This window comes from Plecotus auritus, assembly GCF_963455305.1.
Source record: "Plecotus auritus genome assembly, chromosome: 7".
Classification (NCBI taxonomy): domain Eukaryota; kingdom Metazoa; phylum Chordata; class Mammalia; order Chiroptera; family Vespertilionidae; genus Plecotus; species Plecotus auritus.
The window spans coordinates 10,755,996-10,782,680 of record NC_137774.1 but is presented as its reverse complement, the minus strand read 5'-3'; the positions used below and the strand labels follow the sequence as shown (position 1 = coordinate 10,782,680).

At 49.2% G+C, this 26,685-nt stretch overlaps 1 protein-coding gene across 2 annotated transcripts; it reads right to left on the bottom strand.

Moving 5' to 3' along the window:
- Positions 1 to 784: 784 nt before the first annotated feature.
- On the bottom strand, positions 785 to 23,808 carry SP2 (Sp2 transcription factor). 2 transcript variants are annotated; one of them, XM_080679427.1, is made up of 8 exons: positions 23,743 to 23,808; positions 8,048 to 8,124; positions 6,008 to 6,982; positions 5,490 to 5,802; positions 3,961 to 4,135; positions 3,544 to 3,737; positions 1,835 to 1,931; positions 785 to 1,717 (listed from the first exon to the last, which is right to left on the bottom strand). In XM_080679427.1, the coding sequence occupies exons 1-8, from the start codon at positions 23,747 to 23,749 to the stop codon at positions 1,618 to 1,620; spliced, it is 1,938 nt and encodes a 645-aa protein (XP_080535553.1). In that variant the 5' UTR covers positions 23,750 to 23,808; the 3' UTR covers positions 785 to 1,617. The 2 variants fall into 2 exon arrangements, with proteins under 2 accessions (XP_080535553.1, XP_080535554.1); XM_080679428.1 differs by having other exon boundaries at positions 1,690 to 1,931; positions 8,048 to 8,127; positions 23,743 to 23,789.
- Positions 23,809 to 26,685: the final 2,877 nt, after the last annotated feature.

The window sequence follows — 26,685 nt, the reverse complement described above, 5'->3', positions numbered from 1 at the left end:
TCAAGGTGAGTAAAAAGGCATCGTCAGTGTAAGGAGAGCACCTTTATCTGCTTGAGAACAACTCTCTCCCTTCAGCTCAGTTGCTCTCAGCATCCTGCCAGTTTACTCCAATCTCAATCTCTGTAACATCACAACCCTGACCTCCTCAATATCTCTGTGCTTCCCCCTCAAATCCCCACCAAGATGTGAATCTGCAGCACTTGGTAAAAACAAAATCAGCTCACTGCCCCCACTGGTGCTGGGGTGAGGGGTAGAAGAAAAGCAGAATCTGTGGCCAGGGTCCTCTCTTGGACAGAGATGGGCTCCAGGCCTGGCTGTCCACCCTGCGAAGGGATCTTGGTCCTTAGGGAATTTCATTTTCTCCAGACACGTTAGCCTCTGGAAATGACAGAGCCACGCCCCTTTGGCTGTCTCTCCCAAGTGAGAGCAAGATCTGTGTCTGGGCGTTGGAGAGTGGAGTGGAAGAAGCAGCTTGCTGGTAAGGGAGACATTGCTGTGACTTGAGTCTGAACAGTGTGCCTGCTTTGATCTGGGCAAAACTGGCTATAGAAGAACAAAGCAGAAACACCTATGCTAGGTCCTGTCCCCCTGGAGGTCCCACCCAGGTGCTCTGGGGGCTGGTGCCAATGCCATGAGGTCTATGTGGCCGTGACCCTTTTCAGGCCAGGAGAGGAAGGTCCTGCCTCGGTCCTTGGTGGACCACTCTGAGACCAGGGTTCCCTCCCCTCAGTCCCCTCTCCAAGCTCTATGAGGTCAAAGACAAAGGAAGCTGCACTGCCAAGTTGCGGATTTGCCTCAGGCAACTAAATTTATTAGCAAGGAAAAATTTTTGTCAGCCCAATGCTGAACAAAGTACATCGTTAATAAAGGATAACAAATCTGTCAATCATAAAACATACCTCAAGCAGTTACAACTAAAAATAAAGTTGTATTTTGTTTATTAATTTAAAAGCCTCAAAAATAACAAGCAATATGTTTTTAAACATGTAGTAGACACAATTGTCTATTATACAATATACACTGTACATAACTAGAGCTTGGGCTGGTAGGGGTAGGTGAGATGAAGGGAGAGCGGAAAGGTTCAGGGTGTGAAGTTTTTATCTGAATCCAGATTCAAATTGAAATGCTGTGTCATTTAGAAAAGAGAATTGCTAGTGAGAAAAAAACCCATATGCTCATCACTGCCTCCCAAAACCCTAAACTGAAAGCAGGCCTGGGGGAGGTGAATAACAAGTACAGGAGGAAGGGAGCAATTAAATAAAACTTTAAAGCACACACAATACACAGTGTTCATTATCTGAAATAGAGTATAAGGCAACGTTCTCCATAGAAAAGGGGGATCAGGGAGTCCGTGGTAGTTTTATTTTAAATAGGAAGTTGGAATGTGCTGGAGAAGAGTTGTGGCTGAGCCTCGCAGGAGGTGGATGCCGGTGGCGCCCTGGGTGCAGGGCCCCGGGGCGTCCGAGGTGGCTGGGGCCAGGGAGGTGCGTGGCACGATGATGCGACTCTCGCAGTGTTGTGGGGGGGGGAGGGGGACTCACTTTGCTCCTCGATGGAGTGAAATTCATGTTTTTCCTTTGGAAATAAAGGTTCCCACTCGTCCTGGTTTAGAACGTCTCATTGGGCAGAGCCAGTGTCCCCAGTCTGGTGAGAGGCAAGGGCCAGGGCAGAGCCAAGGGCTTCAGGAGAGGCGAGTGTGGGGCAGCAGAATCCCTTCCTGTGAGGACAGTTGCAAAACAGGAGGGAGGGGCTGAGGGCAGGCCCAGGGCAGCCGGGGCCTCCTTTCCACCGGGGGGGACTGCATCTTCGGGCTTCCCACCGCAGTGGGCCTTACAAGTTCTTCGTGACCAGGTGGGTCTTGTAATGTTTGGTGAGGTGATCACTCCTCATGAAGCGTTTCTGGCACTGGGCACACTCAAAGCGTTTGTCCCCTGGGGAGAGGAGATGGCCATCACTCACAGAGCTCACTCACAGACACTATCCCAGCCCCCCGAGAGGAGAGGCACACGTTACATCAAGCTTGTGATGTCAAAATAACAGTGGTTGCGCCCTAGCCGGTTTGGCTCAGTGGATAGAGCGTTGGCCCGCAGACTGAAGGGTCCTGGGTTCGATTCCGGTCAAGGGCATGTATATTGGTTGCAGGTTCCCTGGCCCTGGTCGGGGTGCATGCACGAGGCAACCAATCGATGTGTCTCTCTCACATCAATGTTTCTGTCTCTCCCCCTCCCTTCCACTTTCTAAAAATTAATGGGAAAAAATTTCCTCAGGTGAGGATTAACAATAACAACAGAATTATAATAATAATAGTGATTGGACCCATAAATGAATGAAAATAGTGAAACGATTTCAGGATAATCATTCAGGAAATAATAGGAAAGGCAATATGGGGTAGCAATTAAGAGTGTGGACTTGGTAGTAACAGCTCAATGTAGTGCTGTTGCATCCTTGAAAATCTGAAATCATAATACCTGTCATTGAAATAGATGCGCTAGCCCAGCTGGTGTGGCTCAGTGGTTGAGTGTCGACCCAGGAACCAAGAGGTCAATGGTTCAATTCCCGGTTGGGGCACATGCCCAGGTTGCGGGCTTGATCCCCAGTAGGGGACATGCAGGAAACAGCCAACTGATGATGTTTCTCTCTCATTGATGTTTCTATCTCTTTCCTTCTGCTCTCTCTCAAATCAATAAAAACATTTAAAAAAAAGAGAGAGAAATAATAGATGGGCTAGCCCTAGCTGGCTTGGCTCAGTGGATAGAGCGTCGGCCTGTGGACTCAAGGGTGCCTGGTTCGATTCGGTTGTGGGCTCGATCCCCATTGGGGGGCATGCAAGAGGCAGCCAATCAATGATTCTCATCATTGATGTTTCTATCTCTCCCTCTCCCTTCCTGTCTGAAACCAATAAAAATATATTTTAAAAAAATAATAGATGGGCTAAAGTTGTAGCTCCTATCAACATTACTCGGAATTAGTCTATAACTTGTCTTTAATGTAGAAATGTATAGTTTCATCAATATGATTATATTTCAAATGGGGGGGGGAGTGTGGATTTGGGAGCCAGGGGGCCTGCGTCTGAACCCAGCTCCACTAGTCACTAGCTGAGACCTAGCCACCTCTCCAGGCCTCAATAAAATGGGCATAATCGAAGCACCCTCCCCAAAGAGTTGTTCTGAGGATTAAATTAGTCGGCTGTAAAGTGCGCAGTACAGTGCCTGGCATGCGACGTCAGTGCTTGTTACATAAATGACTGCAGCTGTGGAAGAATCATCACGGCTGCACGATGCTTTGGGAAACACCGCGGTAAAGGAATGGCTTGAAAGCAGTCCCTGGGTAGGCTTGGAGCCCCGAGGAGACAGGCTGTAGCTCCTGCTCAGTGTGGCAATTCCTTGGCAGGGCCAGGAATCTGGATGCTACTGAGGGCATTGGAGTGGGGGTGCAGGGAGAGGTGGGGGGAGGACCCGTGTGGTTGCAAGCCTGCCAGGGAAGGGGGGGAGAGGCCGTCTGGGTGGCTGGGTGGCAGTGTGCCACTGGGGAGAGGGAACAGACCTGTGTGGGTGCGAGCGTGCCGCTGGAGTTCATCGCTCCGTGTGAACCTCTTTCCACAGAAGAACCAGTTGCAGACAAAGGGCCGTTCGCCAGTATGGAGGCGTACGTGGGCCCGCAGCAAGGATGTCTTCCGGAAAGTCTTGCCGCAGTCGGGGATATGGCACACGTGCTTCTTCTTGCCCTGCTCTCCGGACCTGGGGATGGGGAGTGGGAGGGAGGGAAAGGGAGAAGTAGTGAGGGAGGGGATAGAAGATGGGGCAGGATGGGATGGAGAGAGGATGTGGGGCAGGTCAGAGAGCACAGAGGAGGTGAGGGGGCAAGTCGGTGTGGAGTCGCTACCTTGCCCCCTCGATCTGTGTCCCAGGAAGGCGCACGGGGAGCAGGCACATGCCAGGCTGCCAGGCTGGCTCCCATTACCTCTTGTCCCCATCCTTGCAGTTGGGACATGTGCAGGCCATGCGGCGCCGCTTCTCCCCGGGCTGGGCCTCTCCAGACAGGGCCTGCTCCATCTGCAGCTGGATTTGGGTGGGGCTCAGCCCACTGATGGTCAGGTTGTTCCCAGAAACATTCTGCACCGTCAGCTGCTGCTGCCCTGTGGGGAGTGGTAGGGCAGGGTTGGGGTGAGGAAGCCTGAAGGGACAGAGCAGGGAGCCTGACAGCCTCCTTCCCTTCTGCATATGGTAAGGATAACCATAACAGCTCATGCTTTTGAGAGCCTGTTATATGCCAGATACGCCTTCAACCTTCACAATCCTGTGAAGCAGATACTATTATCCTCCTTTCACAGTTGAAGAAACTGAGGCTCAATAACATATCAAGGTCACACAGCTAATAAGTGGTAGGACTCGGGTCTGAACCCAGGCAGTTGACTTCAGCATCAATGCGCTGAACCACCACACCACACCACACCAGCCAAATGTGCTTTCACATATTTCAATTGGGAAGAGTCTTGTCTTGAGGGGTGTTTCTTCCAGAATTTCCTCCACCCTTAGGCCCTTGTGAGATACCTGCTCTCAGGAAAGTCTCCAGGGATTTGTTAATAAGAGTAAGAGCCAGGCTGGTGTGGCTCAGTGGTTGAGCACTGACCCATGAACCAGGAGGTTAGGTGTGATTCCTGGTCAGGACACATGCCTGGGGTTGCAGGCTCGATCCCCAGTAGGGGGCGTGTTGGAGACAGCCAATCAATGATTGTCTCTCATCACTGATGTTTCTACCCCTCTCTTCCTCTCTCTGAAATCAATAAAAACATATTTAAAAAAAAAAAAAAAAAAAAAGACAGTTCTGAGGGCTTTGGGAAAAAAACCAAGTCCTCTAGGATTTGCATAAAGCCTTTCAAAGCAGGGGAGTGTTGCTGACCTATTGCTGGTGTTAAAGCGCCACTACCCTGTAAGGCCTTCACCTGGCTAAAGAAGGCAAGGCAAGGATCCGTTTTGCTAGGGAGCTACAATATTCCTTTGCTGACTTGCAAGGCTGCGTTCCTACTGTAAATATTACCAAATATTCCCACTCAGCTGAAGTGAAGCACAAGCCATTCCCACTGCCAAAGGCTCCCTCCTTTCCTTCCAGCGTTAACTCAAGGCTTTCCTCATCCGGGAAGTCTTCCTTCAAGTTTCTTTACCCAGGGCCTCCCTTGAAGATGTATCTGTCTTTGGTCTGTACCAAACGAATTTGCATTGGTGTTAGCTGGAGTTTTCTCCTAGTATATCTTATTCTCTCCACCATAGTCAAGGTCTTCAGCTGTAAGTTGGGGCCAACAAGCATCTTACACTATCTCACAGGGCTACTGTAAGGACCGAACGGACATGCTTTTAAGCTGGAAAGGATGAGACAAGTGTCAGGCATTGTCCTCACTGCTGTTCCTGGGAAGCACGGGGCTGGCCCACAGTTCCGATGCGAGGGATGTGCAGGCACACTACCCACGCCCCAGCCCAGGGGTCTTTCCTCACCGCCGGTGTTGGTGATGGTGACAGGCACACCCTGGACTTGGACACCATTGATATTGATGGTCTGCATGGCCTGGGCCGCCGCCGCCAGCTGGGCTGCATTCAGGCTGATGATGCTCCCGGCAGGGGCGATCTTTGGCAGGGGACGCTCTTTCCGGAGAATTGCGGCTGAGTGTTTTTTGCTGGTCCCGCTCGGATGGGGAGCACGGGGTGCAGGACTGCTACAAGTGGTGGTGGAGGTGGGTGCAGCTGTTGCTGGGGAGCTGTCCTGGAGAAGGACCGTCTGCACCTCACCGGAAGGCGTACGGAAGTAGACCTGGGAGGGACCAGAGAGAAAAAGTCAGCGTTCCAGGAGAGTCTGGTTCCCACACTTACTGCCCACCCCAAACGATACTGACTCTGAACATTCAGATCAAATCGGGAAATGCATCAGCATCATCTTCAAAGGCAAGCTGAGTGGAGCGCTAGCCAGTTAGTGCTAAGGAGGAGAGGAAGGCAGGTGCAGAGGGAGCACGTGGTACCTGAGTAGGCGTTGGCTCGGCCGCCTGGATCTGAAAGTTCTGGGAGGGCTTCTGGGGGACAGTGGGGAGGGTGGCAGATGCTGCCTGCACCACTCTCAGGGCCTGCTGGGGGATCTGCACCACCTGCTGCTGCTCGGCCTTGGGGGGCACCACCTGGACCTGTTGGACCACAGCTGGCTGGCCCCCGCCAGGGCTCTGAACAATAAGCAGGTTGTTTCCTGCCTGGATGATGTTGTCCGCTGTGGTCTCGATCAGCACCGTCTCCACCTGCTCAGCCACAGCCACCGAGGGCTGGGAGGCAGGCAGACTCTTCTTCCTGGCTTTCTTATTAGTCTTGGACAGCGGGATGGGAGGACTCTCCGTGAGGAGCTGAGTGGAGGCCGCGGTGTCGCTGGTGTTCACAAGGTTGTTGACAGGCAGAGTAAGTGTCACGTTGCCACCCCCACCTGTCAGCTTCACCACATTGGCCCCACTCTGCGCGGGGGTGGTAGTTGTACTTGACTTCTGGACAGGGGCTGGCTTGATGGGGACAGGCTTGTGACCGGATGGTGAGGGGGTGATGATGGCTTGGTTGGTGCCAGGGATGATCTGGATTTGGTTGGTGAGATTGGGCTGTACTTGAATGGTCTGGCCACTGCTCGCCTGAATCTGAGAGACTGCCTGGTACTGGATGTTGGTATTTGATCGGGTCCCTTTGTTAATCACAGTGGGATTCTGGATGGCGAACACCAGTTGACCCCCAGGATAGGATGTGCTCAGTTGTGACCCTTGAATCTGAAGTATGTTTCCTTTGGAGGACAAGATTCCAAAGCTATTCTTGCCAGGGCTGAGAGGGAGAGGGGCAGGTTTGATAGGGACCAGTTTCCGTGGTGTGGGCTGTGGGGGAGCAGGAGGCGTCACAGCAGCCTCAACAGCTGGAGGCCCAATTTTGCTACATGTTGCAGCAAGCAGGGCTAAGGGAGACGGCTGGGAATCCTGCAAAAAACCCAGAGGAGAAAAGGAGTGAGACGCGAGGGCCTGCAGCCCAGCCACCCTCTGCCTGTTCTGATCCTCTCCTCTTGGCAGGTTCCTCCCCACTTCCGTGGCAAGCAGCGTGCCAGCATCCTCCACCTGCAGTGGTCCTGTCGTCCCTGCTGGTTTCTCCATCCTATATAATAAAACCCTAATATGCAAATCAGCCAAACAGTGGAACCACCAGTCACTATGACGCACTGACCACCAGGGGGCAGACACTCAACGCAGGAGCTGCCCCCTGGTGGTCAGTGCGCTCCCACAGGGGGAGCACCGCTCAGCCGGGCTCACAGCTGGCAAGCGCAGGGCAGTGGCGGGAGCCTCTCTCCTGCCTCTGTGGCAGCACTAAGGACCCCTCGGGGGATATCCGACTGCCGGCTTAAGAGATATCCCGAGGGGTCCCGGACTGTGAGAGGGTGCATTCGTGCACCAGCCTGTACTGAGTAAAAAGGGAGAAAGGGTCAGGAAGGAGTGCCCCAGAAGCACCCCAGGACAGGGTGAACTAACAGCATGAGCTGGCCACTTACTCCCCACTGGCCTCATTTCTAACAGGGCACAGAACCACCCTGAGCTCTTACATGGAGTTCCACTGGCCCACCACAGGGATTAAGGGATCCCTGATTCCTCAACTGAGAAAGGGAGAGAGGGAAAGGAAATGGGAGGAGCAAGAAGAGGAATACACCCTCTGGTAAAGTGTTTTCTAGGGACATGACTTCATTGACCAGGGAAGGCTGCTCTTTTGAGGCTACAAGGGAGTCTCTGGGGTGTGGGGACACAGTCTCTATTTTCCTTATATGGTCAGTGGAGTCTAGTGGAAGAGACCTTAAGTTTAATCCTGCTTTTCCCCCTCCCCCAACTGTGGCACCTTAGGTTAGTGGCCATGGTTTCTTAGTTCAGAAACAGGAGATAACTGAACATTCCCTGGTCTCATATCCTGGGGTATTTACAGGGAGTGTTCAGTCTGGTTGAATGGCAGCTTTAGGAGTCCTTCTAGGCTGATGCAGCCCCCCACCCTCAGAGCCCACTCACCTGGGTGCTGGAGGCAGCGGGCTGCAGGTAATCACTGGGACTGACAGCAGCAGTGGCAGCCATGCTGGTCTGTGGATCTGCTGGAGGAAAAGGAAGTAATGCACAAAACGGCCCAAAAGAACCCAAACCCACCTGTCTTGTATTTCTGTTTTGTCTCTTTGCTGCTGCTTCTCTAAGAGCTTTCCCCACACTGACCCACTCAAGCTGAGCAACCCTGCATCTTTTTCAGCCGATGCCCTTCTCCTCTCCTCAGACGCAGCCATCCACGGCTGTGAGGACAGCTGGTCCTGCCTTCCCTGGACTGTCCCCTCCAGCCAACATAAAGCCTGAGATAACACGAAGATGCTGAGATTATACCAAGTGCAGCTTCTGTAACTGAACCGTGAACCTATGGAGCCCTCTCTGTGGGGCACTGCTGACTCTCCCTAGGTCAGAACCCCTGTATGGCGGGTGGGGAAGCCCCCTCCCCCAGCTAATCCTCCAGCCCTGACCCAGGTTTCCTGCTCACTGCTGCTGTGGCCAGATGCCAGGCCAGCCTGGAAGAGAAGCTTGGCTCAGTCAGGATTCCTGACAAGGAGGACACATCTACTCCATGCCCAAGTCCTGGGTGCTTTATGCGCAGCCTTCACCACGAAGGCCCAACGGCCCAGGTATTGACCTAGAGCATATGGAGAATTGCTTTATGTGAATTTGCACTTCAATGTAAGACAACAGGTATGGCCCCATACTAGGTATGACCTGGGTGGCCCAATAGATATCACCAAGACTAGGAAGCTAATCACATAATGAGAATAAAGATAGAGTAAATTCTATTTTTGTTTAAATGTATATGTATTTCAATATATGAATATAGCAGGAAAAAGTCTTACATTGCTAAAATGTTAAAAACTATTATCTCTTGGTAGTTGGATTTTGCTTAAGAGAATTTTTCTCCTTGTTTTTCTCTGTATTTTGTCATTTTCTCACAATAAATGTATTCTATTGTACTCTTTTTAAAATAAAAGAAGATAAAGAATGTTGAGGAAGTAATTAAAGGAATCTCTACTCTGAATTAAGTCTAATCTAAGATAAATATAAGATAGGTAACATGAAACTCATGAGAATTGGGGGGAAAGAATCTAAGCTATCTTACAGTTCACATATCACTGAAGAAAAAGGGCACTGGGCAGAGGCTAACTTGTATCCTAGACCCTTAGAAAGTGGATTTCGGGAAGTATAGAAACAAGAAGGGTATTATTCATTACTTCAGAGGCTCAAAAAGCCAAAATGGCTTAGGCATTGAGCCCCTGCTGGGCAGTGAGGAGAGGAGAAGTTGGGGAGAAAGTGGAACAATTCAATTTTAGCTGGCCTCTGGCTTCTCTCTATGGGAGAAGGGTTGTGTTTTTTTAAAAAGGTATTTTTACAGAGGAAGGGAGAGGGATAGATAGAAACATCAATGATGAGAGAAAATCATTGATCAGCTGCCTCTTGCATGCCCCCTACTGGGGACTGAGCCCACAACCTGGTATGTGCCCTTGACCGAATCAAACCTGGGACTCTTCAGTCTGTAGGCCGAAGCTCTATCCACTGAGCCAAACCAGCTAGGGCTGGGAGGAAGATTCTTAAATGGGAAAAGGTAAAGAAAAGGTGAATGGGGGACTGAATCCAGGACAGGTGATGGACTAGTAAGAAGGCACACCAATGCCTTAAATGGTTCCCAGGCTCTAAGGCCACACAAGCAGCACCAGAGTAGGAGACTTTATAGTACAGGAGTAAAACGAGTGAGGAGCCAGGGGGCAGCTCCGGGCAAAACCCAGAGTAGAGGTAGATCCGGAAATATTAGACACTGATCCTTGGCAAAACCCTAGGATAAATGGTTGACCAGCACTACAATTACTGAGGTAAGGGAGCAGGACAGTAACCATAGGAGTAAGCACACGGCTACAAAAAACATGTCCTCCTGAACAAATCTGTTTTGTGGGGTTTGGGCTGGATACATCAGAATGGTATGTGCTGCACATTTTCTTTCAACAAGGCACCTGGATGAAATTTTTATAATATTCTTATAAGAGGGGAAGGCACTGCAGGCAGGATAACAGTCTGTTTTGGGGGCTAAGTACATCCATGCTGTCTAGTTGGCTGCTGCAAGGTCAACCTGGGTGGCTCAAACTAGGGATGGGGCCCCAGGACCAGGGTCTGCAGGCTTCTCCTCGGAGGCTCAAGCTTTCTCTACCAGAATGTTTTATTCTTGTTTTCACTGTGGAGATCATCTTTTAAAAAGGAACAAATACTAGAGATCACTGGGTGATTGTTTCTTACCCCAGATTTGCACATTTCAGGGCCTATTACAACTGTATGAGTGCCAAGTGGTACTATTCTAACTGCGTGGGCTAATTAAGACAACTTAATTCTGCATTTAACTCATTTGATACATTTGTGCAACGTGAGGGATGACAGCTCTTCAGAAGCTGGGAGGATTGTGTCTCCTCACTAGACTCTGCAGGGTGGGCGTGCAGAAGTCACAGAGGCCCTGGTGTCAAGTCTGTGCTGTGCTTATGCTGACAACAGCGATTCAGGGTCAAACTAATGTCGTCCTCCCAGAATGGTGTTGTCAGTTTGAATTTTACTGGCTTTTGGGTAGTTATTTAATTAATTTTATAGGAGCTAGGTCAATGAGTTGATACACAGATTTATGTGAGTACATAATTAAGTTGTAGCATTTTAATGAAAACAATCTAAGTTGACTCAAAAACATCTTTTCTCTACAGCAGCGTTCAAACTATTCAGACCATGAACCACAGCTATAAAAACAATTTACATCAAGATCCGTGCACACATACACCCACACACTTCCTTGTCCTGTGCTCATGCAATAAGAGTTTTCAGATGCGCCGGTTTGGCTCATTCTCTCTCATCACTGATGTTTCTATCTCTCTCTCACTCTCCCTTCCTCTCTGAAATCAATAAAAATATATATATTTTTAAAAAAAGTTTCCAGAAACAAACGATGCCCTTACTATATGTGATGGACTTTTGTTATTTTTCTACTATATTTCATATTTTTCTTTATCTTAAAACTATTTTTAAAAATTGATTTTTAGCCCTGACAGGTTTGGCTCAGTAGATAGAACATTGGCCTGCAGACTGAAGGGTCCCAGGTTTGATTCCAGTCAAGGGCACGTGCCCAGGCTGTGGGCTCGATCCCCAGTGAGGGGTGTGCAGGACGCAGCCAATCAATGATTCTCTCTTATCATTGATGTTTCTATCTCTCTCTTTCTCTCCCTTCTTCTCTGAAATCAATAAAAAATTTAAAATAAAAAATATTAGTTTTTAGAAAGAAGGGAAAAAGAGAGAAACATCAATGTTTTTATTGATTTTAGAGAGAGAGGAAAGGAGAAGGGGGAGAGAGAGAGAGAGAGGGAGAATCATTGATCAGCTGCCTCCTGCACACTCCCTACTGTGGATCGAGCCCACAACCCAGGCATGTACCCTGACCGGGAATCGAACCCACGGCCTTCTGGTTCATAGGTCCATGCTCAACCACTGAGCCATGCTGGCAGGGCTTGGGCTTTTATTTTTAAACTAGAAGCCCGGTGCACAAAATTTGTGCACAGGTAGGGTCCCTAGGCCTGGCCAGCTATCAGGGCCGATTGGGGCCTTCCGGCTGCCAGCCGGGGCATTCCTTCCAGCTGCCGGCTGGGGCCTCCCTTCGTTCTGCACCATCCCCTGGTGGTCAGCACATGTCATAGTGAGCAATTGGTCTCCTGGTCGAACTCCCGCAGGGACAATTTGCATATTAGGCTTTTATATATAGACTAGAGGCCCGGTGCACGAAATTTGCGCACGGGGGGGGGGGAGGGTGTCCCTCAGCCCAGCCTGCACCCTCTCCAATCTGGGACCCCTCGAGGGATGTCCGGCTGCCCGTTTAGGCCCAATCCTATCAGGATTGGGCCTAAACGGGCAGGCGGACATCCCTCTCACAATCCAGGACTGCTGGCTCCCAACTGCTCGCCTGCCTGCCAACCTGATAACCCCATAACCACTCCCCTGCCAACCTGATTGATGCCTAAATGCTTCCCTGCCAGTCTGCTTGCCCCTAACTGCCCTCCCCTGCAGGCCTGGTCACCCCCCAAATGCCCTTCCCTACAGGCCCAGTCACCCCCAACTTTCCTCCTCTGCCGGCCTGGTCACCCCTAACTGCCCTCCCTTGCAGGCCTGGTCCCTCCCAACTGCCCTCCCCTGCTGGCCATCTTGTAGGGGCCATCTTGTGTCCACATGGGGGCAGCCATCTTGTGTGTTGGAGTGATGATCAATTTGCATATTACTCTTTTATTAGATAGGATGATGATTGTGACTCACTAAATTGCTTTTGTGCCCTAGAAACTGGAAATTGCTGCTTTAGAGTAGTCTAACCACCTTCCAACTTTGGGAAACTGTGCAACGACTTAGTAGGCACGTTCAATTTGCAGATGTCACAAGACTGAGAAGGATTGCAAACACAGCGCTGGGGTTCAAAGAGCTCTTAAAAAAATGGTATGTGCAGAAAGCTCCAGGCCGAAATGAGAATTTGTACTGTGCTAGTCATCAGTGAGGAGGCTGGGGCATTCCTCTCTTAGCCCCACTGCCCCATCTATAAAACGTAGGTAGTCATCCTCATGGGATTCCAGGAGGCATCAACAATTGATATGAAAAGCATTAATCATATAGTGGGTAATCAGTAAATGGTGGTTTAAACCTTAAAATTGAATAAGTTCTGCACTTAAGATTTTTTAAAAAGTAACATGTATATAGGACAGGAAGACAGAGCTTAATAGTGAGCCTCATGTGAAAAAGCTGCAGTGGTTTTAACTCAAAGCTAAACGGGTGCCAACAGAATCTTGATGCGGTTGCCAAAAAAGCTACTGCAATCTCGCACTGCATTTCCCAAAGTTCAATCACAGAAGAAGAAAAATAAGAGTCCTAGTGTGTTCTGCACACTTGGGCTACATCTGAGTGTCAGGTTTCATTCTGAGGGACATTTTGAAAAGGGGGGCTTTGCAGTGGAAGCTGGTTCAGAGGAGAGCAGCAGTGGTTGTGACCAGGGTGCCTGAGCAGCTATATCCACCAGGGTATTTATTCCATTCGTGGGTTCAAAGGGTGGAACCAAGATTTCAGGGTGGAAATTTCAAGAAGGCAGATTTCAGATTAAGAGGGAAACTTTCAAAAGATGGAATAAGTTGCCTTTTGAAGTAATGTTCTCTCTTCTCTGGAACCATTTAGCCTGAGGCAGAATATGTGTCTGTTGGAGTCAGGATGTCTAGATGGGGCGGGAAGTTGGACTGACCTGCCTTTAAGGTTTTTACAATTCTCAGACCACGTTACTGATAAAAACACAAGATGAGTTAGCTGCTGGCAGGGCTGGAAAGGAAAGGCAGAGGCTTTCCCAGGAGGCTCCCTGGGCTCAGGCTCACTTAGCTAAAACTGGTGAATGACTCTCCCTGAGACATCGTCTGTTATGAAACGGAAGGACATCAGAATAGGACAGCGTGCCAACAAAATGAAAACTGGCCTAGAGCGTCTTACTCATCCCCCTTTCCCGTCTCCCTGTCTCCCTCTGCAGTCATTCCTACCCTGGACTCAGACTGTCTGGAGACCTGGCTGGGCTCTGAGTGAGCCTTCAGTTAGGAAGCTACAGCAGAATCTACCGAAGCAAGCTGCAGACTGCTGGCGCTTGACATTGCACCATTTCAATTTGGTTTCATTTTCCTCCCCAGCTGGCTCTTGAAATACTCCTCTAGATTGCAAGCCAATGTTTGTATCTCTCCTAGGATCACTCAGAGTTTTGTGGCCCTTGGGCAACCAAAACAGAGAGGCTCTCACTCCCTGCCATTGCAGGATTATACCGAGATTAACCATAAAAGGGAAGAGAAGCATTTCCCGTTGGTGTTTGGAAATGAGAATTGGTTAAGAAATGGCGTAGACAGTAACTACAAGACTCTGATCAAAGTACTTTAGAACCACATTAATTTGGAACCTTATATTTAAAATGTGTAATTTGGACATAAATTGTGTTTTCCTTCATGTTATAAAAAGCGAGACTGCAAAAGGACTCTTACTGGTTTATACCACATCCACCATTTTAATTGTACCGTTTGCTTTTCTTTTTTTTTAATCTTCACTCGAGAACATGCTTATTGATTTTCTTAGAGAGAGGGGAAGGGGAGGGAGGGAGAAACATCAATGTGAGAGAGAAACAGCGATTGCTTTTCTGTACACACCCTCAGCAGTGACTGAACCCACAACGCTTCGATGTACAGGACAATGCTCCAACCCAGCCACACCGGCCCGGGAGGTGCCACTGGCTTTTAACAGCAGTTTACATCCAGTCACTGAAACCTATACTTAGCCACATTGGTAAGTGGGATTATTGCATACTCTTGAAACAGAAGGTGTCATTTCTTTCAGAGTTCTAGCATTCAGGTTGGCTAATCCCAACAGAGATTTCACCTTGGCTGGTGAAACTTTACAGTGATTTACTATACAGGCAATAGTAGCTCTCCCAGGTTTCAAGGAGAACTTCCAAGGTCATCAAACAAGCCGTCCAGTGTCTGATGGGACCAGTCTTTCCTTTCTCGATACTGGAAGCCAGTTTAATTCTAAGGCCAGCAGAAAAGCATCCGAGTACCCCAGCTCTTGGTGTACAGAGAGATTATTCATTTCCACCTCTGTCCCCTCTGCCTTGGCTTCAAGCACCTCCATAGGCTGACAACTCCCAGGTCTCTGCCCAGTGCAGACCAGTACACCCAGCCCCCTGTGGGCCTTTCGCGTGCACTGCCCACAGAGCTTCCCACCTTAGCTGTCACCTTTGCCCATTCTCTCTCCAGCTTTCTCACCCCCTGGCACCAGGGGGCTTCTTTCAGAGCCTTCATCTCTGCCACTGCCCTTTCCCTGCTAGAGCTCTTTCTTCTCTCTTACTAGCTAAGACCTACTCATCCCTCAGGTCTCAGCCTGTTGTTTGTTTTTTTCTCAGCAAAATTTATTGACAGCCCACTATGTAACAGGCATGTCATTTCCTCACAGAGGCCTTCCAGGACCCCTGAGATGGGAGGGCTTCCCAGGGTGGGCCAGGTCTGTTTGCTGAACAGATACACGAAGTCCAGTCCACAGCCCAGCGACCCTTCAGTGCTGCTGGCTGAGTGAATGTCCGGTTAAACCAGCCTCTTCTGGTATTTCCAATCACAATGACATCTGAGCATCATCCCCACTGCCAACCAATCAAGTCCTCCTGATTCTACTTCCTAAATATAAACCTCTCTACAGTCTACTCATTGCTCCTCACCATTATCCTAGCGTTAACCACTTTGGCTCAGCCTGCAATACTGCCCAAGGCCTCCAAAACAGCTTCCAGCTCTGGCCTTGCCCCTCTTCTCCAGCTTCCATAATCTGGGCAGAATCATTTTAAAATGCAAATTCCATCCAGCCTCTCCCCTCATTAAATCCTGCAAGAACTTCCAGTTGATCTCATGATAAGCTTATAGAGGTCAAAACAATCTGCCCCTCCTCCCCCCCCCCCCCCACCTCCTACTTAGTTCCTGCCCTCCTCTCCTGAAGGCACACCAGTTTTCATCCTATAGAACATGCCCTCTCTCACTTAGAGCCCAAGCATGCTCTCTTCCATTTGCTGATCTCCAGTCCTCCTTCAGAGGTCCTTTATAACTTACTCAGGGGGAAACTTTCCTCTCCCTCCCACCCCCACAATGTGGGGTAAATGCTCCGGTTATGTGCCCGTGTACAGGCACCGGGACACCCTTCACAGCACTTCCCCGGCCACACAGGAGGGAGTGTGTTTCTGTCCTGGGGGTCTTTCCGTGGGCGGACACAGGGAGCATCGCGTAACAGGAAGAGGCCTGAGGGATCCCAAAGCTCTGGCCACCGGACTCGGGCTGTTCCACTGGTCTTTCACTTGGGACGCAGGGAATGAGAGAAAGGGGGACCGGAGAAACACTACAACAGTAGGCTTCACGAAGCTCTTTCTCCGCTGAGAGCACTTCACTCAAATTCCATAGCCAGGTCTTGCGGGTACTCGGCTTTTTTTTTTTTTGCCTCAGGTTCCTACCATCCCAGCGATTGCTTTCTTGGCCTCCTGCTATGGTATTTCCCCTGGAGGAATTTCACTCCTCACTCTGCACAAACAGTCCTTCTGCTGTCTATTTTGGTCAGCTCAGCTGGCCTAAAGCCAACAGAACAGTTTCTAAGCCTAGTCTTTCCCAGTTGCCTTGCCTGGAAGAATTCAGAGCTGGTAAGGGAAAAGCAAACCAGGCTGGGTTTAGAGAACGACGTCGGACCTCAAAGGGAGTTGACAAATGGGCTAAGAGAATCAGCTTGTGAATGACTCCAAATTGCACAGAATATTTCCCAGAAGCTAATCTCCAGCAATCACGATAACCATATAAAAGAGCTCTATAAAAGAAATTCCTTTGACTTTCATTAAATATGAACAACTCTGGGGATGCCTTGCTAATGCCACAGGCCAAAGGAGGAAGGTATATAAAGAATGGAGCCCTGGCCGTTTTGGCTCAGTGGATAGAGTGTGGGCCCTCAGACCAAAGGCTCGCAGGTTCAATTACAGGTCAAGGGCACATACTTCCATTGAGGCTGGATCAGAATGGAGGTCTTGTCTCCACCCAGACACTTTACCAAGCCATCCAGTCTTCCCTACTCCTAACTTTGATCCCATCCTCAGCCCATTACCTTGATGTGTGTCCACAATTTCATCAGGAAGTTAAATTTTTGGCCCGGCCGGCTCGGCTCAATGATTGAACGTCAACCTATGAACCAGGAGGTCACGGTTTGGATTCCAGGTCAGGGCACATGCCTGGGTTGCAGGCTCCATACTCAGTTGGGGCGTGCAGAAGGCTGCCAACCAATGATTCTCTCTCATCATTGATGTTTCTATCCCTCTCCCTTCTTCTCTAAAATCAATAAAATTATACTTTAAAAAAAAAGAAGTTAAAATTCCCTTTATTAGCTAAATCTATTTTTTTCCAGAAAAATTCCTTGCAAGAGTCACTTGTATTTACTGTCTCTAATTTCTTTCCTGCCAGTCTTTCTTAAACCTGTTCCAACCATGTTGCCCCTACCCCATCCACACCACAGAAACTTCTCACGCCACCAGTGACCTCCACCTTACTAAGTCTAACGGTTCATTCTTACACCTCATCTTCTATGTTGATCTGGCAGTTGACCCCTCTTTCTCCTTGAAACACCTTCTTCGCTTGACGCCAAGACATACTTGCCAGGTTAGCCTCCTACCTCTCTGACTACCCCTTGTAAGACTCCTTTACTGGGTCCGCCCCTCCTCTCAAATTCCAAATGGTTGAGCTGCCCCAGGACTCAGTCTCCAGACCTGTTTTTCTTCAGTTTTCACATATTTCCTGGGTGATTTCATCTAGTCTCGTAGTTTTAAAAATCAATGAACATGTAGGTTCTACATAATGATGACTCCCAGATTTATGTTTTCAGGTTTGTATATCTGACTGCCTACTGAAGTCTCCACTTGGATGTATTAGTAAGCATCTCAAATCTAGCCCAAACAGGGCTACTGATACCTCATTCTGTGCCTCTGTCAAACTTCCCCGCCGCAGTGAGTGACACACACTCCATCCCTCCAGCTGCTCAGTCCTAAAGCCTTGGGAGTCATCCTGGATCCTTCTTTGGTTCCACACTCTGCATTTGAGCCAGCGAACACTTTTGGCTCTACCTTCAAAATATATTCAGAATCTGACTGCTTTCCCCACCACCTCTTGTTATCACCCAGGTTCAGGTCCCCATCATCTCTTGCCTGTATAACTGTAAAAGCCTTCTTCCTGGCTGGGCTTCTGACCTTGTCCCTGTTAGTCTTCTCTCAACATGCATCCAGTGAGACCCATCAAACTTAAACCATGACGTGATTCCTCTGCTCAGAGCCCTCCAATAGCATTCCATCCCCCATTCAAATTAAGAGCCAAAGTCCCCACAGTGACACACAGGGCCCAATGTGACTTGTCTCCTGTGACCTCTCTGACTTAGCCCCTGCCATTCTCCCTCACTGCGTCAGCCAGGAGGGCCTCCCTACTGTTCCTGAACATGCCAGATATGACCCCTTCTCAGGCGGGGCCTTTGCACTTGCTGTTCTCTCTGCTTGAGTTCTCACCCTCTGTCTCTCACCCCAGATTGAGTATTGGCTCAGTCTCTCCACTCTTTCACAGTTTTATGCAAATGTCATTTCCCTCAGAGACCTTCCCAAACTGCCCTGTAAAATTATACCCCCACACACATTCTTCCTGTCCTCTGTTTTTCTCCTTAGCACTTCTCCTTATCTAACATCTATTAGTTATTTATTGTCTCCCACTAAGATGTAAGCTTCCTAAAGGCATGGACTTCTCTCTCCCTCACCCATTGATGTACCTCCATACCGGGCACATAGTAGGTGCTTAATCTATATTTGTTGAGTGGACGACTGCATGAACCCTAGAGACTGCAGAGTGGGGGAGCCTATATGGAGCTTAAGAACCAAAAGAGAAAACCTGCAGATTTGCATATCCTTTGACTCAGCTGGGATCTGCTCACTAGGTTAGCTTAGCTCAGTGGGTCTCAACCTTCCTAACGCCGCGACCCTTTAACACAGTTCCTCATGTTGTGGTGACCCCCAACCATAAAATTGTTTTCGTTGCTACTTCATAACTGTAATTTTGCTACTGTTATGAATCGTAATGTAAATATCTGTGTTTTCCGATGGTCTCAGGCTCTACAGCAGTGGGTCTCGACCCACAGGTTGAGAACCGCTAGCAGGGTCGCCTAAGACCGTCGGAAAACACAGATATTTACATTACGATTCATAACAGTAGCAAAATTACAGTTATGAAGTAGCAACGAAAATAATTTTATGGTTGGGGGTCACCACAACATGAGGAACTGTATTAAAGGGTCACGGCGTTAGAAAGGTTGAGAACCACTGGCTTAGCTGATCCAGTGCCAGATGGAACTCTCAGCCTTACCAGTCACCTCACACAGGCAAGTGCACGTCCATTCCTGCTCCTGGACGAATACTGAAAGCACACAGATCATAATCACCACCACACTACATTTCAGTGCTTCTTTCAGTTAACATACAGTGTGTGTGTGTGTGTCGGGGGGGGGGGGTTATTTTCCAAGTAAGTTAAAATAATGAGGGTACCTGCTATAGAAACACCTCTTTTCTGTCTCCACCCTGACTTCCTCTCCCCAAAATGTGACTGTCATTAACTAGTTTGCATACTGTTGGGTCACAGTGTGCATACTGCAGGGACTCCGGAGAAGTGAGTGGGACACAAGAGCAACAGGGAACGGTGAGAACTCTTTACTCTGATAGAAGCAATCTCAGGAAATGGCACAAAGAATACTGGGCCTCAGAATTCTGTCTTGGAGAACAGGTGGGGGGGGAGAAACCAAAATATATTTCCCCCCTAAAGAATACCATTTTGTAAAAACACAGGCTTTCTCTGCTTTGGCACATTTGAGTCAATCCTGGGCTAGGATCGGCTTCTGAAATGAGTGGTGACTTCATTTCCCCTGGGAAGGGTTAGTTTACCAATTACTTTTTTGAAGTCTGGGAAATGATTTGGTCTGTTTTTGGACTAATCTGAGACTTCCAATTAGACAATGATCAGGAGCAGAAATATTCCACTTCCAATCACACAGTCCTGCCTGCTGTCTCTTATCCCCTATTCACACTCTCTAAAGAGGCTGCTTTGTCACTCCACCAAGTCCCAAAGGAGAGGTAGACGAGGAAGCTCCAGAAAGAAGACATCTGGAAATGCGCAGGCCAGGCCTACTGATCCCGGAGCCATTTTCACCCTGTGGCTGAGATGAAAAAGGCCACCTAACAGCCTAGGGACAAACTGGCATCTCAGAGCCCTCAGCGTCCAAACAATAGTCACCCAAGCTAGACCTCTGCATCGTGATGTTCCGGGGCTCTGGCTAGGTACAGCATGCAACTCTGATGCTGAAACAAATTGTAGCTAAGGAATGAGATGTCCAAAGGAAGGGTTCCAACAGTTGGGTCGGTGAGCCTGCTCTTCCTGTGACACAAACAGCCCTGTCATCTCAACACTCCTCAGGGCTACGCACAGGAGGGAAACAGAAACGTCTCACTGGGCACTCAGCCCCTTCACGCTCCCTTGCTCCTGAGCAGAGCACGCCAGCCAGAAGCCCGGCGGGATGAGAAAGAAGTCTAGTAATTCCCTGTGCCGTGGGGGCCTCAGAGCATCTGAAGAGCGCTTCCTGGACTCGCAGTGGGAGCCGCAGCTTCCCCCCAGGCTGACTCTGAGCCCGCTCCTGGACCCTCTTTCAGCAGTAGGAAAATCGGTTTCCACTTTGGAATCCCGTCAACTGGAACAAATCCAACAGTACAACCTGGGAGCATCTCCTCAAGGGCAATCGCTAATCCCTTTCCTCCTTAGGCTGGCGATGCACTTGAATTAGTAACGCCCCATGTTTCTAACCTTCTTTCCCATAGATAACAGCTCCAATAGGTAACAGAAAAGGGAGACCTCCCCCCGCTGAGGTCTCCTATGAAAATGCTTCCAGCCAAAAAGAAATGTACTGATAATTCAGGAAGAACTTCTTAAGAGAGAGACTTTCAAATGCATTGCGGAAATATAAAATCTGAGCACTGGCTCTATGAAGGAAGAAATGAAGAGAAAGCTTTCCCCCTCTCCTTCAACTGGTCCAGAAGTCACACAAGGAGTTGCATGTGGATCCAAAACTAAAGCAAAGCAAAGCAAAAAAAAAAACAAAAACAAAAACAAAAACAGCCGAAACCGGTTTGGCTCAGTGGATAGAGCGTCGGCCTGCGGACTCAAGGGTCCCAGGTTCGATTCCGGTCAAGGGCATGTACCTGGGTTGCGGGCACATCCCCAGTAGGGGGCGTGCAGGAGGCAGCTGATCGATGTCTCTCTCTCATTGATGTTTCTAACTCTCTATCCCTCTCTCTTCCTCTCTGTAAAATATCAATAAAATATATAAAAAAAAAACAAAACAAACAAACAAAAAAAAACAAAAAACAAAAACACACAAGCAAAAACGTGAACAGATACATTCCATAATGAGGTCCAGCTTCCAACCCAGCTTGTGCTGGCTGGGTCCAGCTTGCAGACCAAGTGTTCCTGGTTTCAAACTTGTTGAGAAGTTCACAAATCCCAAAGGGACACTGTCATCCAATAAACTCGTAAGCAAGTATCGGGGCTTTAAATAGAGGTGCCTCCAAGTTTGCAGTCCACAAGGCTTCAGATTGGACCATGTAACTGTTTACTAGAAAACTCAGAAGTATTCACACAACTATACCTCTAAACTTTCTAGTACTCGAACACCCTTGAAAGCAGTGTTTCTCTGCATCTTTTATTCTGCGGCCACTGCCCACCCCTTTAAAATAATCCCGAAGTTTTTCAGTCTTTGGAAGTGAGGCATCTAGTTTGTGTGTATACAGAGAACAGAGGAGTGAAGATAAGTCTTAGAAGAATATCATATATTTCCATCATGGAAATGGGGGTGAGCAATGTCTAGAAAATTGCTGAACCCAAGTCAATATCAGGGTATATTAGTTGGCTGCAACAGCTTAGAATGTCTTCACACGACCCTAGTTGGGCAATACTTGCTTAAAGCAAGCTTAAGAATTATGACATACCTATGGCAAAGGACTGTTTAGGGACCCTGCAACTTCTCCAAAAGACTGCTATTCATCAACAGAACTAGGAAGTTCAAGGCCAAGATACTAAAATGAACTACCAGACATTTGCTAAAATCTTCTTACAGCTTCTCCTTTCCTCTGACACACCTCCAGAGGCCCAAACTTTAATAGAATCTAATCTATGTGCTATCAACAGTAATGTCAAACTCTGCCTCCTAAAGTCAGTTCTCCCTGCTGGGTAGTCAGGATATGACTATGAACTACCACAACCCGGGTCTCCTTAGCAAAGGGAATGAGTCTTTAACAGCCTAGCTCAGGGGGTTCATATATGTCAGAGAGCTTTTTTTCTCTCTTATTGCTGCTGCTTTTCAATGAAGAGGTGAAGCCTCTGCACAGCTAAGTGGAAAAACCAGAATTAGAAATCTTACCAATTGTCCCAATGAGAATCCATTTCCAACAGGAATTAATGCCTGTTAGAAGCCACTGGAACATTGACATCATCAGCCCAATTGATAGGTTGTATGACCGATTAGCCCCTTCACCAGACACAGGAATTTAAAAAGTCATTGCAGTTATATTAATTACTGCAGACAACAGGTTTCTTTGGGTCATTACTCAAAATTACTCCTATGGTGTGGACTCCACCATCACTCCTTTCAGTCTCTCTGTGAGTTGGCTAACAACCCTAAACTTTCTAGCCCTAAAAATCTTACCCAAAGTGCCAACTCAACACTTAGCCCTCCGTGTGATACTTAACGCCTTGTGGGGTACAGCACGTTAAGTTTTAGACAGTGCATGCCAGTGTCCCTTAGAAGTCATCACCCCTCTATCTGCAATGAAATCGGTGTCATGGAGGACAACTAGGAACCAATTCATTGCTTGAAGTACATCTACTGGCTCTTCCTTCCCCTTTTCTAGGAAACAACAAACAAGTGAGCCAGGAAGTAAACCTCAGAAGAAGAAACAAAGTTAGGGAAAACGTGCACTGGGAAAAGCCAGACTGAGTCCCTCTGGATCAAGTTAATTAAGAAACTATTAAACACGACGGTATATTGGAATCAAAACCCAGGAATGCAGTGAAGACAGGTTTCCCAATTGCCGAGAGAAAACACAGTTCCTTTTCAACTAAAGTTATAAAGCCCCCAGGAACACATGCCAAGAAGCACGGGTAAGAGGCTGCGATCCATAGGCATGGAGGTGCGCTGGAAGAAAAGAAAATACCCATTTTGCTTTATTTCTTTTGTTCATTCCTTAGGTTTGTGCCTGGCCTTTGGGATTCAGCAGGTTCAGGCTAGCTCCGTCAACAAGTTCTTAAATGTCTCCCAGTGTTTGAAGATACTTAGCTGGAGGCTCAAGGATCCAAATGAAGGAGCACATTAAAAGGTTCTGCCTACTCGCAGTCTAAGGCGAGAGGGCATCTGCCTAGGGAGTGCCCTCGTGTCCTGACACCATCTCTCTATGGGGATACACTGGAAACCACGCTGGCTTCTATGCTCAGCAGTGTCCATGTGGTTGGCGCCATCTGAAATTTCAAGCATTCCCTTGCCCCTCTCTGCACTCGGGCGAGCCCTGAATCGCTGGTGGGCACCTAGATTTCGAGTGCAGGAGGGTCCTCCCAGCACAGGGCAACCGCGAAGGGGGGTTGGTCGTCTCCTCGGAGCAAGCCCAAGCAATATCCCCGGGCCGGACAGCGCTGGGGAGTTTGGGGGGCGACCAGGCGGAGGGGTGATCGGTCGGCCCCAGGTGCCCGCTCGTCTTGCCAGCCCCCGGAAGCGCTGCCCTCCCGCCCAGCGGGCTCCGAGGAGGCGGGGAGTCGAACGCCCCCTTCCGGGTGCCTCCGCCCGGCTGGCCAGCCCCGCTCCTCCTCCGGGCGGGAATCCTTCCTCCCCCGCCCCTCCCGGAGCCGGGCCCCGGCGCCAGGCCCGGCCCCAGGGGGCAACCCCCGGCCCCGGTTCCCCCTCCCTGCGGCCTCTGCCCGTCTTCCCGACCCTTGGGGGCTAGGAAGACCCCGCCGGCAGCGGCCAAGACCCACCGCTCATTACGACATCTTCCTCCCTGGCCTCCGCCGCCTCCGCCGCCACCGACAGCCTGACACCGCCCGCCCAGCACCCGCCAATCCCGGAGCCCGCCACCGCCCGAGCGACGGCAGTGTTCACCAATAGAGTGTTGTGCATTGGGGACCGACAGCACTACTAGCCAATCAAAGACAGGTATCTAGAGCGACGTTGGTTTGGCCAATAGACATGTGAAATGTAACTGATGGACGGTAGGAGGCACCAACCGAAAATCTACTGAAGAGTGAGCGACATGTTCGCCAGCCAACTGGAGGGAAGCAAAGTTCCTCCCACGGGGTGGTTGATGGACAGCAACAGGAAGCTAGATGGGGCGGGGCTTATCTTGAGGACTGATTTTGTATTGGTCGTGGTTGACCTTCCACCCACCTCTAACCCAAAGGATGAGTGATAGATCTGCCCTAAAGCCAATCACAAGTCCTCGGGGTGAGGCCCTGAAAAGCCCTGTAAATAGCGTGAAAATTACACCTCAATCCAGTGTCGCCGTGGTGTAGCAGGGGACTCCTGCTCTTCGGCCACTCCATCCCATTCCTGGTGAGTGAAAAGCCACCAGCCTTTTATTTAGTCCCTCGCCCTTCATCGCCTCCGGAGAAGGAGATGAGCTCCCAGGCAACTTTGTAAGACGAGGCATTGGATACCGAGCGGGAGTTGGGGCTGCGTGACTTCCGCGAGGGGGGATTGTTTTCATCGTCTCAGTTCAAGCCCCTGTAATCCTGCCCTCCCTGGTTATTGCAGCGACCCTCTCACTGACGGTCCCCAAAGGTGGGCACCAGCATCACCTGAAGCTCTAGGGGCGGGTTCCGGGGTCTCCTCTCGTAACCCTACTCTGCAGCCCTGGGCACTCCTGGAATATGCACTCGCACCAGCGCCTCCGGTGGACGGAGGTGGTGTCTGCTCCCCCGCCGCCCCGCTCCTTCAAAGAGGTGCTGTGCCTCAAGCCCCTGGCAGGTGCCATCCGAGCAGGTTTATCTTTCCCAGGTCTTTCCTGCAGATGTGTCACTTGGGAAGGCTGCCTCGAATTAGTGAGAAGGAATCCACTCTGCCATCCTACCAGCTTTGGTTGGAAACTGACACATCCCTCTTGCAGAGGCAGGATACCAAGACTCTGAGCCTCTGCCCTCCCCTGTGAGTGAGGCTAATTAAACACACCTACACTTTAGATGGTGACTTTCCTTTAAAAAAAAAAAAAAAACAACAACAACAACAAACCAACCACAACCCACAGTGAGAAATACGTTTGCATCCTGGGCGGATACACTTATACTCCTATGAGAGTGTATGTAACAAGGTTTCCAAAATCAATACTTTTTCCCGATATTTTTAATCCTGTCCTATTTCTTTATTTTCTCTCTGCCCTTTTCTTTCTTTCCTGGGATTTTTTTTTTTTGGGGGGGGGACTCATAAAGGGTTGATACAATAAAAATTATGTAAAATGCGGAGAATGCCTAATGCACAGGAATTGCTGAGTACACCTTAATAGCCTTCCAGTGTCCTCCGCTCAGCCGTAGCCTTTGAAAAACAAGACTTGAGAAAGAGATCACTCCTCTAAGACCCTCCATTGGCCCTGTATGCCTTACTGGGCAAAAAGCCCAAACTTCACTTTTTAGGCAAACGAGGTCCTCCACATTCTTTCCTTGGGTTTGTCATGCTTTATCTCCCCCCTCCATCCCCTTTAACTTCCTACAAACCCTCTCCTTTTTCCCGAAGGAAATATTTCCCCTTTCCTAAACACTTAATGCTTCTCTCTACTATGTCCCTTCCTACCTAATCCTGCCTTTATTTTTGTAAACTCATACGCATCCTTCAAGACTGTGTTCAAAGTCTGGCCTATCGGGTTTGGCTCAGTGGATAGAGCATTAACCTGCAGACTGAAGGGTCCTGGGTTTGATTCCAGTCAAGGGCACATGCCCAGATTGTGGTCTTGATCCCCAGTAGGGGGCGTGCGAGAGGCAGCTGGTCAATGATTCTCATCACTGATGTTTCTATCTTTCCCTCTCCCTTCCTCTCTGAAATCAATTTAATATATATATATATATATATATATATATATATATATATATACACACACACACATATATATATATACACACAAGCCTAAGCGACTGTTATGACCGGACAGTAGCTATGACGCACATTGACCACCAGGGGGCAGGTGCTCAATGCAGGAGCTGCTCCCTGGTGGGCAGTGCGCTCCCACAGCTGGCCAACCTCCCGTGGTCCCTCCCCCCCACGCTGGCCAGCCAACCCCCATCGGCCCCCATTGCCATCCAGGCTGATGGACCCCACCAGTGCACGAATTCGTGCACTGGGCCTCTAGTATATACACTGAGTGGCCAGATTATTATGATCTCTGAACACATAATAATCTGGACACTCAGTGTATATCCTATATAATAAAAGGCTAATATGCAAATTGTCCCCTCCACCAGGAGTTCCACCAGCAGGCAGGCCGGCCAACGGCCCATGTTCCCTCCCCCTGGCCAGACTGGCCGGACCCCACCCATGCACGAATTCATGCACCGGGCCTCTAATACACACACACACACACACACACACACACACATACACACACTGAGTGGCCAGATTATTATGCGTTCAGAGGCCATAATAATCTGGCCATTCAGTGTATATAAAAAAAAGACTCTGAACCCAAATCTCCCACCCAGCCTTAGCTTTTTCCTCCTCTGAACAGTTTTTGGCACAAGTGTGAGTAAATTGCACACTTATTTTCACTTCTGACTCCCTGCTAGATCTTGAACTGCCGCAGAAGGACTGAGGCAGTACACAGAGGACTGGCAGGAAATGTTCATGAGTTAAAGAATGAGTATTTGCATACAATTACCTCTGCCTAGGACTTGTTTATATAGACCACACATTCTGTTCCCAGGCCATTTTTCAAGTTC

Bases quoted from the DNA above. Each gene is read 5' to 3' on its own strand.
- SP2 (XM_080679427.1), bottom strand. The intron at 3,738-3,960 runs GTAATGGGAGCC...CCCCATCCCCAG, and splicing joins TGCAAGGATGGGGACAAGAG to GTCCGGAGAGCAGGGCAAGA. The intron at 1,932-3,543 runs GTCTGTTCCCTC...TCCTCTCCCCAG, and splicing joins GCACGCTCGCACCCACACAG to GGGACAAACGCTTTGAGTGT.